This window comes from Pituophis catenifer, unplaced genomic scaffold (genome assembly GCF_029215685.1).
Source record: "Pituophis catenifer annectens isolate HBS135680 unplaced genomic scaffold, rPitCat1.0.hap2 SCAF_2, whole genome shotgun sequence".
Taxonomy (NCBI): domain Eukaryota; kingdom Metazoa; phylum Chordata; class Lepidosauria; order Squamata; family Colubridae; genus Pituophis; species Pituophis catenifer.
This window is the reverse complement of record NW_027256882.1, coordinates 128668992-128688223: the sequence shown is the minus strand read 5'-3', so window position 1 is coordinate 128688223 and position 19232 is coordinate 128668992. Positions and strand designations below refer to the sequence as shown.

General features: G+C 37.5%; 1 protein-coding gene across 1 annotated transcript in view; it reads right to left on the bottom strand.

Moving 5' to 3' along the window:
* GAS7 (growth arrest specific 7) overlaps nucleotides 1-19232 on the bottom strand; it is a 158381-nt gene that overhangs the window by 22835 nt on the left and 116314 nt on the right. The window contains exons 3-5 of the mRNA XM_070934587.1: nucleotides 12483-12560; nucleotides 8956-9041; nucleotides 1279-1332 (exon numbers count right to left, since the gene is read on the bottom strand). Of these exons, the coding sequence (XP_070790688.1) occupies nucleotides 1279-1332; nucleotides 8956-9041; nucleotides 12483-12560 (218 nt within the window). The remainder of the gene's footprint in view (nucleotides 1-1278; nucleotides 1333-8955; nucleotides 9042-12482; nucleotides 12561-19232) is intronic.

Here is a 19232-nt window from a genome sequence, read left to right as displayed (position 1 = left end):
TAAGTAAAGTTAGCCGAGTTGACATTACTAAACACTTATTCTGGTGTAACAATTCCTGAAGTAGTCTAAAGCACAAATAAACAACAGAGTGAAGGCAACCAAATAAAAATGAATATCCTTTGTCAAAATTTGGGGCTGTTGTTTTAGTAACCTGCTAGTTGGAAATCAATGTAAGGTATTTATTTTGGTTGCTAACAGTTTCATTGAGAAGCGGAGCAATCTGCAATTCATTCAGTAAATCTGATCCTATTGCAGCCCTTCATCAAAACAAATCCAAAATCGCAGTTCCACAATAGAGATGCATTCCAAAAATCCAAATGAGCCCGTATTTTCACAGCCCAGTGTATAGCCTAAAAGGTCTAAGTTGATAAAACACTAAAATTACATTTCAAATCTGTAAAAACTGAATGGATATGAAAAGAGAACATCAACACCTATATAAATAATCATTCCACCATATACTAGTTCCCTGGTGTTCTCTCTCTTACTCAATCATTGAGGGATGTCATGTTGCTTCAACAGATTTCTTTCCATTATTGTTTGCAGCAAAAAGGCAGACCTCACATTTCAACAGAGAATCATTTATAGCTTTTTAATCACTGCTTTCAAATTTTGAACATGTGGTCCATGTTTATGAGCAACAATGGTGTGAAGAATAAGTTTACATTGATTTAAAAAACAGAATTCAAAATATAACATCTCAACCATCCACACTGAAAAACAACTTTAAAGTGTATGTATTTCGATGTATGTATGTATACTAGAGAAAAATAACTGTGTACACACACACAAAAGCACACACGCACAATTATTTCCTCTAGTCACTGAAATCTGAAAGGAAAGCCACTGTAGAAAACAGGTTTCATGAAATCTTGGTGTCAACTTTTTGCATTGTCTACACTGTTCACAAGAATGCTCCATTCTTTAGATGACTTCACCAGCGATAAATTGTTTGAACGAAATGAATGAAAACTGCTCCAACTGCAATTTAAAATTCCCAGCCCACAGAAGGGTCTCCCACCCTCTCTTTTGCTTTCTGATGTTTCTTTCCTATCTCTGTATAACAGGCTTTTTGCTAGCTTCAGCCTTTTAAACATGGCTTCATTGCAGCTACCGCTGAGGAGAGGAAGAACCATGTTTACATCTGGAAAACATGAGGCAGACCCCAGCACACAAAATCCTGTCTTCACCCCCCTCCAGCCTGGCCTGCAGTGCTACTTGCTGACTGGATCACCATAGCAACTGGATTGGTGATTATCACTCCAGGATTCTACTTACCGTAAAGGTGTTCTCCTTATTTTGCTTTCGAGTAGGTGATGGAGACCCAGGACTCTGAGGAGAGAGGCAAGAAGCATCATCAAAACTGCATTCCACATCCGACATGGTATGTTTCTTGGGAAATTGTGTGTATGTAAGGATATGTGTATGGAGGTGGTGTTTAAAGCTGAAGGCAAACCAATTGTGAGCAGAGTCCCTTCTGCTTGATTCCTGGATTAGCCTTTTCCCATGTCTGGAAGTGTCACAGCTTGGCAGCTGGGCTTTTGCATGGGAGAGTTCTGTATTGTGATCCTGAAGCAGCACATAAGCGCTGTACGGCCAGATAATTCATTCGAAAGAGGGTGACCCCTCCCCTTCCAATCACTGCTTTGCTTTGGTATTAACCCTTCAACTGCACACCAATGCTGGATTTGGACTCTCTCGGTACTAAGTCTAAAGAGTTATCAGAAACTCCACAGGTACACACCGCAGTTGGTATATATAAACAATGTTTTGATTGTAGGTTCAGACACCTTTCATTCCCCCCTCCCTTTTGGATGGCTTTGAAAACTCAGTCAGAAGAGGTAAAGACTTATTTCCTAAGTAGAGATAGGGAAGCAATTCATTTAACACAAGCTTATCTAATTTGCATTTTCCAGAATTAATATCTACACTGTTTCAGTGTCAAGATGCAGCTCTCCAAAAGAGTGCATAGGATAGTCTTTACTTTAATGGAATGATTTGTACAGAAATGCATGCATTGATACAAAAAAATAAAATAAAATAAATCCAACACATTTTTTTTTTACACCCAGCTTTCTTGAAACTAAATAAACACAGCTAGCCAGCATTAGGAAAAAAATATGGTCTTCTAAAATGTAAACTGTTATAAAAACAAGGGAAAATGAACAACTCCGAAAACATTAAATCCTGAACAAAAGTAATTGCTTCATCCAGCTATAGCTGTCTGCATGTGAAGCTAAAACCACAATGCAGCTGTCTCTCAGGCTTCCTCTACTTATATTTGCAAAAGACTAAAAGCTTTATAAAGCATTCCTTGCATAAAACTGACAGACACAAAATGAACTAAACAAAAAGCACTGGGTCCAATGCTCTATCAAGGAGACAACAGCTATATGTTTTAAACTGACATTTGCTCTGTTATTCCATCTCAAACCCCATGCAACAGCTAACAACAGCATGATGGACATGTCCTGCTGCCTCCTTAATTGCATCCATTATTCTTGAAAGGTTCATTTATTGTCTATATCTCTTACAAAATAAAGAAATAAATGTACACTGTATTACCCAGCACTACACAGAACAAAAAAAAAAAAGTACTTCAAAAACAGAGCCCACCTGTTATGTTTTGTTTTGTTTTGTTTTGTTTTGAATTGCATACGATAAAATGATAGACAATAGTAACAAAAACCTAGGAAACAGATTTAATATAAAGAATAACCAGTTCTTTAGGGGCCATATTCCCCAGGTTAGAGCATCTTGCCAGTCCATCCTTATCTGCACTATAGTGTAATCTGGAATAGAGCATCATGCTCTTCCCTCCTCTCTGATTTCTGGGACAGAATTTCTTCTTTCTCCTTCAAAGCATCCTTATGTAAGTGAATCAGCTTCTCTTAATTTCATTTTAAAACAAAATACATCTTTTATCAATCTTTAATCCAGGACATGAATGTAAGAGCCAAGAAACACTTTAATCTCTCACACATTTATATCTTAAAATGTCTCAAGGGTTTTTTTTTAAAAATAACACTGTTAGCATTAGTTGTTTACATGTAGAGAAAAGGAATCACCAAGCAGCAGGCCAGTATTAGTTCTACAACAAAGTTAGGGCTGATTGCTAATTTTACCGGAAAGAACCAGCTAATGAAGAATTCTAAATCCTCTATTTTCTTTATAAAAATAATCATTAAGAGCCAGTTTGGTGTAGTGTTGAAGGTACTGGCCCAGAAACAAGAAGGCTGTGACTTCTAGACCTGCCATGGCATGAAAAACTGGCTGGATGATTTGGGACCAGTCATTTCTCTCAGCCCAATCCGCCTTACACAGTTGTTGTTGGGGGAAAAATAGGATACATACACAACCTTGAGTTAAAAAAAGGCAAAATAAAAGTAACAAAAAATATTCGCTTTAAAGCTACCAGCTTTGCCTGAATGGAATGTACTTTCATGCTCAATAAACTGCTAGCAGCTTCAGTAGTAAACCTAAATTATCTGAGCTTTCAAACCAGCAAATTGCTTTGGTTAATATCAAAACTTCTTTGAACCAACTGTTTGTATCACATTAGCTAAGGATATTCCATTTTCCCCATTCTTTCCAGTTGGCTGACTGGGTTGAGTCTTGCATTTCAAAGCCAGTATAAGAAAAATCACTTGAGCCTTGCATGAAACTACTCTGATGACTGTCTGGCCATTTCAAATCACCTACAGTTAATGTGAATATGAAATCTATGCACTGTATATAGAATAATGAATAATCTATATAGAATAATGTGCTTAGTAATCATCTAATTCTGTGCCATTCAGATAGAATCCTCAATAAATCCAAAAGAAAGACCCTTAGTTTAAATTCTTACACCAAGACCAGATGAACTCAAAGTGATCGTTATCCTGGGTGCTACAAAACAACAACAACAATGAAGACCAAGATAGACACACACAAGAAGTATCTACAAAGCAAGGTTCACTCCCAAAGTGTTCAAAGTGGTGAGATATGCCAGAGGCATAAAGGAAGATACAGAATATAGTAACTATTCAATCTGCCTTTTCATCTAGAGAGAATGAGTCTTCAAGAAAAGTAAAAACTGGATGCAGAATTTGTTTGTTCAGTGGACCTATTCCAACCATGCATTTATTTTAAAAATGCATTTATTTCAGGTGATTGTTAGATTCAAAGTTTTAGAGAATGCACTCAATTTCAGACCTAGTTTTCTCCTCTTGTATGCTAACTTTGTGATTTTCTACATGCATCAAATGAAAGGCCTATTTAATTCAGCATTCTGTTTCCATAGTGGAAATATCAAATACCTACAGGAAATCCACAAGTAAGGTGTGAGAAATCTTCACACTTGCATTGCATTCTCAGTGTAAAGCCAAAAGTTTGCACTAAGACAGTGGTTCTCAACCTGTGGGTCGCGACCCCTTTGGGGGTCAAATGACCCTTTCACAGGGGTTGCCTAAGACCATAGGAAAACACATATTTTCAATGGTTTTAGGAATAATTTTATGGTTGGGGGTCACCACAACACGAGGAACTGTATTAAAGGGTCGCGGCATTAGGAAGGTTGAGAACCACTGCACTAAAAGATGTATTGCTTTTAACATTATAGGTGATACACACTAGCCAACATGACTGATAGAAATTGAAAACTTTATCTTTTTTTATTTGTTCATTTGGAAGATATTCAAGTTGGAAGTCAAATCCTAACATGCAGCAATGAATTTCATATTCTATACGCTAGAATAGAATAGAATAACAGAGTTGGAAGGGACCTTGGAGGTCTTCTAGTCCAACCCCCTGCTTAGGCAGGAAACCGTACACCACTTCAGACAAATGGTTATCCAACATCATCTTAAAAACTTCTAGTATTGGAACATTCATAACTTCTGGAGGCAAGTTGTTCCACTGATTAATTGTTCTATCAGGAAATTTCTCCTTAGTTCGTAGTTCTTCTCCTTAGTTGCTTCTCTCCTTGATTAGTTTCCACCCATTGCTTCTTGTCCTGCCCTCAGGTGCTTTGGAGAATAACTTGACTCCCTCTTCTTTGTGGCAGCCCCTGAGATATTGGAACACTGCTATCATGTCTCCCCTAGTCCTTCTTTTCATTAAACTAGACATACCCAGTTCCTGCAACCATTCTTCATATGTTTTGCTATATGAAGTACATTCTCTTATGTACCCTGAATTTTAACCTTATTGGATGAAACAGCTCTAGAATTATATTATCCTCTCAGTTTTCACATTTAATTGTTTAACACAGCTTCCATTTATCACTTCCTTTTTCCTATGCTATAGTAGCCATAGTTGTTGTAAATGTTGAGCATAAGAAGCAGCCCTTGATAATTTGGACTGTCCACTGTGTTTACAAGAGCACTGACCTCAATAAAGTTACCCAGTAGAAAGGAGGGGGAGGGAATTTGTTTTGACGCCTCAGGAAGCTAATGTAAAAAGAAAGGTGTGTAAAAGACCTGCTGTGGACTGAGTCAGATGTAGCCTTGTGAAAGGCTAAACATCAGCAGAATCCCCCACAATACCTAGTCCAAGAGTTATGGAACGAAAGAGAAAGGCCTAATTTTTGTTCTAAAAACAGAATCTTCATTGTTTGGGGTCCATCCTGTTATGTTGCAAAGGCAAAATTAATCTATTCTACAGTGACACTGCAAACATTAAAAAAATACTGGATAATGTTAAGAATGAAGATACTGCCAAGTATTGGAAATCTCAGTTGTGAGTGGGGCCTCTGTTTTTGGCAGCACTGGGGGTAGGGTGGGGGGAGACAGAAAAGATTGAGAGGAAGAGAGACTGAGGGCCCACGCAGTGTAGAAGGCCAGCAGAGCTGTTTTGACCAAGTTCTTCATGTTCTAAAAGATATGACTTGCTGACTCAATCAAAGCTTACAGTAGCAAATTTTTCTGAACCACCATCCTCTAACAAATTATTTGTGTTGGCAGCACATACTTTCTGATTTGCTATTCTACAATACGGTACATCCAAGGGGATTCACAGAATGTTGATATGACAATGAACCTTTCAATAACTTACAGGAGCTTCCTAAAAACTGCTGCTTCCTAGGTATACCTTGCAGAAGGTACACCTTGCAGATATCCAAGAATTTAACAATGGCAATAAGACAGCTAGTTTTTTTTTTAAACAGGAGAAGTTCAGGATATTGCTATTCAATGATGTAGCTAGTCTGAGCAAATAATATTAATTTGCCTACTTTCCTGAATAATGCCGGAATGTAAGTATTAAACAGTATTCATATCTGTAGAGGAAAGCCAGGGCAAAATAAAACTAAATTCTATGAGCTGGAACATATTATGTTGGAGGTAGTAGCTTAGACTGATGTTTTGTTTGTAGTGTTTGGTCTAAGATTGTTGTATCATTCACACAATGTAAACATTTGGTATATGTAGAACTATATAAATTTTCCCTGACATTTGTCTGAAATTCTGTTAATAAATGGAAAAAGGAAGAAATGGTAAGATGCATATCCTAGTCAATGTAGCTTTTTTATTGAAAGAATATGTTCTTTCCATTAACATTTAGGAAGGAATTTAGTATCTGATTTAGTATCTGATTTAGATACTAACATTTAGTATCTTATCAGTGGCCAAATAATAACATAACAAAAGGATCTGATAGGCTTTAGGAAGAGGTTCATAATTACATTTCTAATATGCTATTGTAATCTGTGATGTAACATTTCCATTATAACAATGTGGGTATTGTAAATGAGAAACTGAAATTGACACGTAAACTGCCAAAATTACTTTGCAATGTCATGGTTGGGAATGACCAAATGTATTTTAATCCACACAGGTGCAGAATTGGGATTTAAATTTTGGATTCAGTGCTGCATTCTAGAATACTGGGTCTTTATAACTCAGCTATATTTAGTCATCATGTCTCACCTTTTAAGACATGCAGAACATTCAAAGCAATTTCCTCATCACTCTGGAAATATTGAAGAGAGTGACAGAAGATTTCTAGGACTTGTACTTTTTATTTTTATTAATCACTTGGATGGTGAGATGGAATGCAACTGATTAAATCTGCACATGATACAATATTAGGCGAAGGGGAGATAGCCAGTATCATAGAAGACCAAAAAAAATCTTATTGTAGTAGACAAATGTACTGATTTTTTTAAAAAAAATGAAATTTAACAGAGACTTATGCTTAGGAAGTATAAATTAAACATATAGATATAGTTTGGTTTATGTATGGCTTTGTAATAATACTTAAAGTATTTTGGAATAGTTGTTGATTACAAGTGGAATATGAATCAATAGTCTGATATGGTTGCAATAAAAATTACTACAATTTTAGGTTTCATGGGAACTACAATTTTTACTTTATTCTGAATCGGTTGGCTCACAGCTCAGGCATTATGTTTAAAGTACTACACTTTAGGAATTCAGATTACTGTAAGTAGTGCAGGGTCAGAAAAGGGCAGCCAGTGATATCCGGGGACTAGAAACAATAACTTCCATTGAAAAATTGGGTATATTTAACCTTGAGTAGATTTGGAACAAAGAGAAATATAAGAGCATTCTCCAAATTCCTGAAGGATGTCACACAACAGAAGGTCTACTGTCTCGGAGGTAAGGACACAGTGTAATGGACTTAAATTTGAATTAAAATGTAAAATGATTATTAGAAAAAAATGGCTAATCATTAAGAGGAAATTTTATGACAGTGGAAACTATTCTTATCCAGAAAATTGTGTCCTTTCCTTTGCTGGATGAGTTCTAGGCAACTATCTGTCCGAGAAGCTTTAATTCCTCCATTCCTCCAATTAGCTGGGTGGGGGCTAAATTCAGTGGCCTAAATGTTCCTTCCCATTCTGTGATTTTATAAAATCAATCGGAGTTGTTAATAAATATCACTTACAAACATGGCTGGAAACTACAGGGAGTGCTGGGCTGCAATTTAGTGATGCAAAGATCACTTCAGGATGATCCTGGTGTTTAGAATGTAGGAAAGTAGAAATTTCTCAAAAGCCTCCTAGCACAGCGACATGCTGGACTGGTGTCAAGGAGTGTCATTATCACCACACTGTTATACTGAGCACAACAATTATACATAGAATTCTGAAGCATGTTTGACCTAAAGATCTAAACCACATATTTCTGCAAGAAAACTTCAAGCCATCTTTCAACATGTTCCAAAATAGCAATAAAAGAGGCTCATGGAGGAATTCCAATACCCCCACTTCCCGAGTTCACACATATCATAAAAAATGTGAGAAACATAGATTTGATTGAAGATAACAAAAACAAAACAAAACAAAAAAAACCACCCCATCTATGAGGTAAGGACCAAAGAGCAAAGAGTAAGCAGACAGCTAGTGTAATTGCAATTAAAACTTGGACAGAAAGAAAGTACATTGCACGACTTGCCTGAAGAACTTCATGCTACCAAATGATTACAGATGGCCAAAACTGAATAAAATCAATAGGAGCTTTGACATATAAAAACAGCAGAGAAAGAGAGATGGAGAGAGATAGAAAGAGAAGGGGGGAACAGTGGTGGGTTTCTACTGGTTCACCCCAGTTCGGGCGAACCAGTAGTGGCGGTGGCAGGAGGCTCTGCCCACCCATCCGGATATCATCACGGACACTCTGTGCATGCACAGAAGGATCTGCGCATGCGCAAAAGCACTGCACATGCTCTCCCAATTCCAAACCGGTAGCGAAGGTAAGTGGAATCCACTACTGGGGGGGAAGGGAGGGAGGAGGGGGGAGGGAAGAGGGAGGTGCTTCAGAACTATAATGACTTTGAAATTCACAGTACAAGCATGGACTTTGCTGTGGAGTAATGGTGATTCACATTTTTTTTTTTAAAACAAAAAACAACTTCCAAGCTTCCTTGTACTGGAAGTTACCACTAAACCTGTTTCTAAATAAAGCTAAATTTATTAAGGGAGGAATTCTGAAGCACATTATGTGAGTTTACCTGAGGGTCACTGCTGATTTTGCGGAGACTCATGTGGCTTGGCTCTAGCTGGGATGCCAACGTGCCTGGTATGTGATATCCGTTCACTGTAAGAAAAAGACATGCAGTTCAGACCAAGGAGGCAGGAAAGGAGGGGGTGGCTTTTAAGTCACTGTTAAAAATAAAGTATTTTACTTGACCTTCCTAAATGGTGATTAACATATTATTTAACACTCTCCAGAACCAATTCAGTAAATGAAATACAGTATTCCACAGATACTATTCACCTCTTTGTTAAATGAAGGAATATTTATTTTATTTTGTTTATTTAACCTACTGTGTACATGCTGGGGGTGGGGAGGAGGGCTTCCAAATGTTTTTTAAACAGATTACAATTACCATTAAAATAGAAAATAAATAATCCAGCAATTAAAAACCAAGTTAAAAAATGTTTTTTCTAGATTTTCTAAATGCTAAAAGAATGGGGGCTAACCCCTAACCCAAAGGAGAAGATTGCATAGCTGAGTAGAAATGAAAGTGCTGGGGAAAAGGATCTCTTCAAAAGATTTTTCCTCTATAACCTGGGAATTTGTGTTTTTTCAAACTCTATTCATGGAAGACATCTATAAGGATCTGAATGGCTTCTGCAGAACTTGGGGAAAAAACCTTTCTGCATGGAACTACAGAACAAAAACTCTTGGCAAGGGAATAAGGCTTATTCTCTTGAACAGAGAGGGGTTTTTTCCCCTTAGTCTTTTGAGGAAAGGAGTTCCCCCCTCCTTGTCAGTCACTTAGAAAAATTGCTACGAATGCCGCTGAAGAACAGCATCGAGATGAGAGCAGATGGCTTAAAACTTTCTGCAAGGGACTATGGGAAAAAAAAATTGAACGTATTCAGCCATCCTATCTTACCATGATGCTGCTCTTTGGGATGCCAGTTTTTTAAGGTACAGCGGAAAGGGTGGGACTTGTCACCTGACATTGAAGAGCCTCATCTTTCTTGATCAGGGAATTTTTTTAGAAAAAATAGTCAAATAGAATAGTAGCCGTCCAGGGCTGCATGAGGCTTATGGGAGGCGAATTGGACATGCCTGTTTCAGTGTTGAAAATAGTCCCTCAGCATCATCAACAGGACATTGCTGAAATATTTTCAGATTTTGAAACAAAAAGCAACATTAGTTGTTAACTAATGTTAACAATTGTGACAATGGTCACAATTCAAGGTGTTGGTTATTGCCTTTAAAGCCCTACATGGCTCAGGGCCAGGGTATCTTCAAGACCGCCTTCTACCGCATAACTCCCAATGACTGGTAAGATCCCACAGAGCTGGTCTCCTCCAGGTCCTGTCAGCTAAACAATGCAGGCTGGCGGGCCCACGGGGGAGGGCCTTCTCTGTGGCTGCCCCAGCTCTCTGGAACCAGTTACCTCCTGAGGTCCAGACCATCCCCACCCTATTGGCCTTCCGAAAAGCGGTGAAGACCTGGTTTTTCTGGCAAGCCTGGGACCGTTGATCTCGCTCTTGAAATCTGGCGAGATCCGGCCATGAATGGTGTGAATGGGTTTTAATGTTTTTAATGTTTTTATTTTTTAAATGTTTTTTATAATGATTTTAAATGCATTGTGAGCCGCCTTGAGTCTTCGGAAAGGGGCAGCATACAAATTGGATTAATAAATAATAAATAACTAAATTAAAACACACTTAATGGAATGTGATTGTTGTAGATAAATCCTTTACTGCCTTTAAAATCATATGGCAAAATTAGGTAATAAAGTGACACACGTTTGTCTCTCTGTGTATGTATATGTGTGCATGTGTGTATATATACACAAACACACATACATACATACATATATATAAAATATGCACACATATAAACAAACACATACATACATATACATATACTACATACATACATACATACGTACGTACTACATACTACATACATACATACATACATACATACATACATACATACATACGTACTTACAAAACAGAACTAAATGTTAGAAAATAAAAATGAGTCTGGAAGTATCAGTAGAAAGGGATTCATTATGAATTCCAGTTCATTATGATTTTGCACTTTCCTTCACTGTTTATTATTTCGTATCTCCTATAATTTAAAAAGTGGAGCGAATGGGGCAGGGAGAGTGAGATGAGTTCCAACCACAAAATTCAAGGATCTCAAAGAAACCAACACAAGAAAATGAAAGCAATGATGAGGATTTTCCAACAACGGCAAGGATTAAAATTGTCAAAGCAATGATTTTTTTTAACAATGGTAATGTACTGCTGTGAAAGCTGGACACTGAAAAAAAAGAAGACAATGAATTATGGATCTGGAGATAGTTACTAAGACTGTGAATCAATTCTGGAAGGAATAAAGATTGACTGCTCCTTTGGGGAAATTGAACAGCAAGCACGTACTTTGGTTCAGAAGAGTGGATAATGGAGTAGAAAAAACAACACTCAGCAAGGAATGGAAGGATGGAAAGGTAACCTATAAGGTGGGTAATCAGAATCAGGGATATCATAGGAAGATCCTTGCAAGATTGCAGATTCAGAATAGGTCAAGGTGGTAGGCATATGTAGTGGCAATGAAGTCCATTATTATTTTGAAGGGTTTGGTGACATATTTTGATTTCTCCTTCATATTAAGAAAAGTCTGGACGTTTAGACTGTATTCTCAGTTAACCTGCCTGTTTTTTAAAACTCTTGTTTACTGAATAAAAGAGAAGGGATAGGAAGGAAGGAGAGCTGCAAACCTGTGAAAGTCATATGCCATTCAGTCAAAGCCAGGTCTTACAGTCGCAAGACCATTAAAGGGTCAGAAAGTCATGGTGAATTGTTGTTGTTTGTAGGGACCCTCTGCACAAAACCTAGCACTGGGTACTGTGGAAATTGGAGTTCTCTGCTCTCATGTTTAAGGAGGTCCTGACAGTTTATTAAAGATTTTGATCTCATCTTGTTTGATATATATGCTTTTTACACAGTAGTGGGCTGCTGCGGGTTCAGACCGGTTCAGGCGAACTGGTAGTTCTGACCAGGGTTGGGCCTGCCCACCCACCCTGGTGCTATTAAGTCCTATATAATTGCCAGTTTCTCGATGCCGTGCACATGTGCGCACTCACATTTTTGGTTCCGGGCGAACCAGTTGTTACAACCGGCGGCAGCCCACCCGTTTTTATGTTATGCTTTTAAATTTCTATGAGTTCATAACAAGGCTTAAAAATCTCTTTATTCACAGGTGTGCTTATTGTCTTTGGATCCAAATTAACCAACTGATGGGGTACTTGATCACTGCCTTGACTCTTGGCAAAACAGCATACTGCATTCAGCGACTGAAGTTTGAACCTGATTTGATGGTACCTAAATATTATTCATAAGCCATATTTCTGCCAAGGAAATTCTGTGCATTCTCCTAGTACTACTTTCTCTCTAAATATATCACGGGGATTTTCTCATTTAATGCGGATAGTAGGAGCTTTTATGATCCCCTCCCCTTTTGGAGAAAGTAACTGCATGCGCCTGTGGATGATTTGTCCCCTACCTGTAGGCAAGGAGTTCTTCTGGCTCACAGAATTCTTTGGAGTTCCCGGAACACTGCTTGGTCGCTCCCAAGTAGTCTCTGTTAAAAATAGTAACAATATCAGTATCAATAGTCACAATCACTAATAGGTGCACATAAGACCTTTGTTTTCTACTCCACTTCTATACAACCACACATAATGGATCTTATAAATGCCAATCGTGTTAATTCATGAAGAAATGTGCTCTTTCATATAGTGTTCAATGCCAGTTCTTTCAGAGAAAATGGTATTCATTAAGATCCCTTTAGGCAGTCTTCCCACTTAAAGGAGGAAGTTGCTCTACAGGCTCAACAACCTACTGTGATTCTAGTCAGTTATGTGTCAGATTGAAACACCTTACACGTCTAGACTGTGCGAGTCAGAAAAGCTGGAAGAATACACCTCAATGCCTACAAACCCACAGACTGGGATTGTTTTTATCTGTTGTTATATTACCCAACCGCTACAGTTTTCTACAATATGTCAACACTCATTAGAACTGAGTTATCAAACTGTCCTGATATATGCAAAGGAAAGAGCATAGGTAGAGTGCATTTCCTATGCAACTGAAGAATCACAATTATGATGTCATCAGACTTTCCTTTAGAAAATAAAATAAGGGTTGTCTGTGCCCAGCTGTTTAGCAGCAACTATGTCCCCTTTCACTGATGTACGTTTTTTTTCCTACTTCAAATCAAGCATTTTTTGCTGAGTGCAAAAATGTCTCTTTATTTAGCTACTGGAACATGGAAACATCATCTTTTTCATCATGCATTTCATAACATCTGGGCTGAATGGGGATGGAAACAAGTGTTAAGGAATCACTGCAGCTGTTTCCAAATGATAATTGCAGACAACATCTCTGACTGTAGATGGTGCCATCACTTTGAATTAGCCACAGACTGCAGCTCCACCTTCCAGGTTATTTCTGCAGATCAGGAGTTGCTGCAAGTACAGATGATTTAAAGCATCTACTACAGTGTTTGTATTTAGAAGCTGTGTGCTTGCTTTCTAAGAGTCAAACAGTTAGTATTCAAAGAAGGGAGCAAATGTACATCTAAAATCTACATGTGAAAATGCTGCAAAAAAATAGGGAGGAAAAGCTTTGAAGAAAGGTCACTGATAAGCCCACACACATAATAATTGATTATAGATTATGAAAAAATAGAGTTATGTACCAGCAAGATTTGGTGAATGATGGGCAATGAAATTATCCAAAACTATAAATCAAATATCTGTGTAGTTTAATACTACACCAGGCCAGCAAAATACTATGCTGACTTGTCCTTCTCCTATTATTTTTTTTAATTATTTTTTTATTTATTTTTATATGCCGCCCTTCTCTGGAGACTCAGGACGGCTTACAATGTGTTAAGCAATAGCCTTCATACTTTTGTATATTTTATACAAAGTCACCTTATTGCACCCACAAACCGGGTCCTCATTTTACCCACCTTAGAAAGGATGGAAGGCTGAGTCGACCTTGAGCCTGGTGAGAATTGAACTCGCAGTAATTGCAGGCAGCTGGATGTTAAATGCTGCCTTAGTAGGAGGCATTAGCCTCCTACACCACTCAGGCTCTTTTCTTTTCTTTTCTTTCTTTTTTTTTTAGATTTCCAGTTATTGTTTTCTCAATCTTCCTTTTTCTTTGGACACTGATGGATTTGTGCTAATTGCTGATCTGTGTAGCCTGCATAACCAGCTTAGTTCCTGCTTTGCAATCTATCTTGTGGCATCATAATATCAGGTTTTGTGTGTCTCACTGGTTTCACCTAATAGTAAACTATAAACATTCAGATTGTCTTTCTGCCAGATCACACTGTGTTCACATGGAAAATGGACAAGTATCACTCACTGATTGCACGATTTGTTCTGCTTCTATTGCAACAATAACACAGTTTTCTGTACACAGTTTTGCAACTGAATTCCCTCCGAATATCCTGTCACGTATCATAAACACTATCTCCTGGTCCGCAGTACATAAACATGAATAAGAGGGCATTAAAAACACAAGAAAGACAATTGTATTAGCTATTGAATACCGTTTTCTAAACCTGCTGCTACCTTTTAAAAAGTATAAAAGATAAAATCCTTTTTATGCAAATTTTAATACACATTCTACTTTTTCAGAACAATATATTTTAACTGGAAAATCTAAGATTTCATGAAGCAATTCCACAACTCTGCCTGCTAAGACCTTTTGATTACTGTAGTGATGACAAAGCATCAATATGAATCATGACATCTGTAAATATACTGCACAGTGGCACTGCCACTTACATATTGTCCTTTATCTTAAGTGATAAACAAAACATGATAACACTTGCAGCATAACTAAATCAAAGCTACCATAAACGCAGCACCGAAGAAAAGCTCTATATGGAAATGCCTTACGTGATTATTCACATGTTCTCATGCTTGGGGTTTCTTTTCTTTCCAAATTATGTTTGTGGTTGATGGATCATAATCATCCATCATGAATCATTACATTTCAGTACACTACAATTAGAAAGCAGACCTCTGGTTCACATGAAAAAAATCCACAGTTTTCACTTGTTTCCGGTGATTCAGATTATGAATCCATTCGCCCAGTTAATGTATGAAGATAGACCATGATTCCTATAGCCATCGTGTAAATGGATGCAAAAGCTAAATTGTGGATGAGTTAATGGATAAACTTGTTGCCTTTCCAACATATTGGCTGAGAATTCTATGAAGTGTAATACAGTACACTTGTATTACTGAGGTTGCCAAGTAGTGGAAGATTGTATTATATTATAAGCTTCCCTGGCTCTCCCCAAATGTATGTCTATGCACAGCCCTAGTTTTCAGTACTAGTCATTCAGCAGCCAAACAGCCATCATTTTAGTCAGCCTCCTGGAGCTCTGTTAACTGAACACTCTAAAAAAAAAAAAAAAAAAGCATTGCCGCCAGTGATGCAAAAATATTCTTGGCTTAAGCATTCAAGTGCAAATTATTAGCCTCTGCAGGTTAAAACATAAAATAAAACAGCACTGAAGGCAAACAATTAGCAAGTGTAATATTATTAATGCTAAAATTTGCTTGGCATTCCATTTCCTATTTAACTGTCTGAGTTAGCAGCTTTTATTTTAGACTTGTTTGGAATGTCTGCAGAGTGTTGAGATGGTAATAGTGAGTCACAATAGGTTATTTCAGTGCAGAATGCAGAGTGCAGAATACAAGTACTTGATTAAAGTGTGGAAGCATTAGCATGATTTGCGATTTGAAGATGGAAAGAAAAACACTGAATAAGTAGTATTCAAGGAGCCTGAAAAATCAATAAATTCTGTCTCTGAAATCTTAACTTATCCTGAACTATCTGCTGAAATCTTCACATTCTTCTGTTTTCTGCTATTGCTATTTCTGCTATTTTCCACTATTGTCCCTTAATTGGATAATATTAAAATATACCTAGCTATTTTAGGATTAAATTTGAATTTTCATCCTTTCTTGGTAAACTATTAATCTTATATGTATTTATACATTTACATTTGAAGTGCTGATTGCACATGATGTATTTGATGTTAATAAAATGGAATTTAGATATGATAGAATAGATAGATAGTAGATAGCTAGCTAGCTAGCTAGAATTGGTCTACCCAAGACCCATTCCAGCAGCTCCTTTCGTGATAAGAAAGTAGATCATAAATGTATGCCTTAAAAATGGTAATAATTGTTCTCCATGGAAAATTGTAAGGCTATAGCTTTTCAATTACTCCCAGGAAATATGTCCTTTTTTGATAAAAGAAATATTCAGCCTTTCTGGATTCATAAGGAAAACCATGAGAGTTGCAAAGGAGTTAAATGCCACAGCGGTAGTGTGAATAACGAACACTTCTACTATTGTTTTAACACTGAGGGAAGCTATTGGAAAAACTTTCTTGAGAAGTTAATTCTCTGAGAAAATACCCATCTCCACAGGAGAAAATGCTTTGAAAACTGAATAGAGTAAACTACTTATAAAAGTTAACTCAAATCTGGGGTCATTCTGCACAAGAATAGTGAAAGAGAATAGGAGAGCTCTTAGGAGGATCTGCCTTAAAAATGGAATTATATAGGAAATAATCTAGCACCTGAAGGATGCTTTTTGTAGAGTACTTTTTGATCCACAGGAATGGGAAAAGATAACTAGTTTAGATTTAGATTTACTAGCCAACAAGGAGCAATCCTTTCATATTTTGAAATTGGTCATATTTTGAAATTGGTCGCAAAATGAGAGTGACATTTACCCACTGTGATAGTTTTTGCTAGAACAACTAACTGGAAGAGCATCAAATGCTGATAGGATGATAGGATAATCATTAGAGACTCAGGACTGATCTGCATTTTCTGCATGAAGAGAGGTCACCCTACAGTTTAGGAAGGGCAGGAAAGGATGATGTCATCCTCAGCTTGTTGCTGGGAAGATGACTTACCTAACGGTTCTTATTCTACACCAAAGGTAATATTTTCTTCCTTCTGTCAGACATTAGGAAGCCAATCCACCTGTTGCACTTCATTCCATCTTACACCAATGCCCCGGTCTCTACTGTAGCGACTTTGCCCTTCTCTGGATTCCCACTCTCTACCTTGATGAACATTTCATATGAGCTGCCTGCCTTGAAAGGGTGAACTTCCTTTTTTAAGTTAAGTTGTGGAATGGTGACATGCTGACTTTTTCTTAATTGGCTGAAAGTGAGAACTGTTAACAAAATAAAATAGCAATAGCAATAGCAATAGCGCTTAGACTTATATTCCTAGTGTTTTACAGCCATCTCTAAGTAGTTTTACAGAGTCAGAATATTGACCCCAACAATTGGGTCCTCAGTTTACTGACCTCGGAAGGATGGAAGGCTGAGTCAACCTTGAGACTCAGTGAGACTCGAACTGCCAAACTACGGGCAGCTGGCAGTCAGAGAAGTAGCCTGCAGTACTGCATTCTAACCACTGTGCGACCATAAAATTGAAAGGGACTTTGTAGGCCTTGTGTTTTTCTAACATGATTGTGCTTGCTTTTCTAACATGAATGGGAGCAGAAAGGGAAGCAAGGCAATTCACCATTTAGAGGCTAAGTTCAAGGTGGTTGGACAGAACACCTGGCCAGCAAAAGCATGGCCCAAAAGGAAGAAGGGGTTGAAATCTGGAAAGGGATTTCAGAACCTGGCTTTATTTCAGCCAGCTTAATTACAGAAGGCAAGCTGCTAAAGGCTGAAGTGGGAAAACCCACAGAGAAAGAAGAAAGAATTTATCTTCATTTTTATGATTATTGAAAAAAGTTAGGGATGAAGTAAAACATTTAAGTCATAGCAATCAATGTCTTTGTCCATGTTAGAAAAGATGTGATAATTCAAGCTATAAGTGTTGTCCCCACCCCGGGATGTAAATGGTGTGTAAAAGAGTAAGCAGATAGAATGATCTTTCCTAAAGAAGTTTTGAGACCTTATTTGGATACAGATAGTCCTATTACAAAAATAACAAAAATCTAACCTCACTTAAGGAATTGCTCAAATGATACCCCAGTAACAATGCAGTATGCATCCATGGTGGTGATGGTAGTTTTTCAATATTTTTGCAAATTATGTCATGTGAATTTCATTACTACATAAATAAATCAAGCCAACCCTGCTTATTTTTTTAAACCTTTCAGTATTGAATGCTGATCAATTCTTATTTTCTACATTCTGTCTGTATGAATGTGTTTATGCTCAAGAAGATAAATCTATTTCAGCATCTACTTCTGTCCTATTATCGTAGCACCATCAAGAGTGTCCTGACTTAAGGCATTCTTGCATGGTATGGGAGCAGCTCTGTAGCGGACAAAAAAGCTCTACAGAGAAACTACCAGAATATCATCGGGCTCCAGCTACCAGCCCTGGATGACATCTTCGAATCTCGCTGTTTGAGGAAGTTGTATAACATTCTCAGAGACTCTTCCCATCCTGATTACAATCTTTTTGGACTGTTGCCTTCTGGCAGAAGATACAGAACAATTAAAACTCGGACCGCACATTTTCTGAATAGCTTTTATCCCACAGCTATAATTGCACTCAACAATGAACTAAAGGGTCACCATCAGTGAGCTGTTGGAGAGCATTACTTGGTCTGTTGTATGGATGTTTGGGTGGTTTAGGGGTGGGGAATTTGTGGTGGGTGGGGGTATGTTTGGGGATTGTTATGTGTGTTGGACCTGGTCTTTGGATGTTGAGTGAATTTCGTTGTATGGGTATACTATGTATACACGTACAATGACAATAAAGTTATTATTATTATTTATAATTCAGATCTAGACATATTAATTTTAATATAGTTGTTGCTTTAAAAGAATTCAGAAATATTTAACAGGAGCAAGCTCATTTCCTCTTCCTAACCTTAAGGAAATGAATCTTTGAAGGGAATTATAGCACTTTTGTCCTTCCAGAAGTGACATCTTGTATTTTCATGCTTTTAGAGAAAAATAATTCAGCCAAACATTCTGAATTTTACACATGAAAAGATAAACTATAGTGGCACTGCTATCTAGCTGTTATATAACCAACGATTCCATGTCAACCTGCAGTGTTACACTGCCGAATAATGGCAGGTACTAAAATAACAAGGCACTCCATATTACAGCGGTTGTTAGAAGAATCCTGCTTTTTTAGAAAAGGCTTGTCACCTACTGGCATATAGAACGATTTTGCACTAAATTGTTGTATTTAATCGACTTGGCAGCCAAATCCAAGTGAATTATT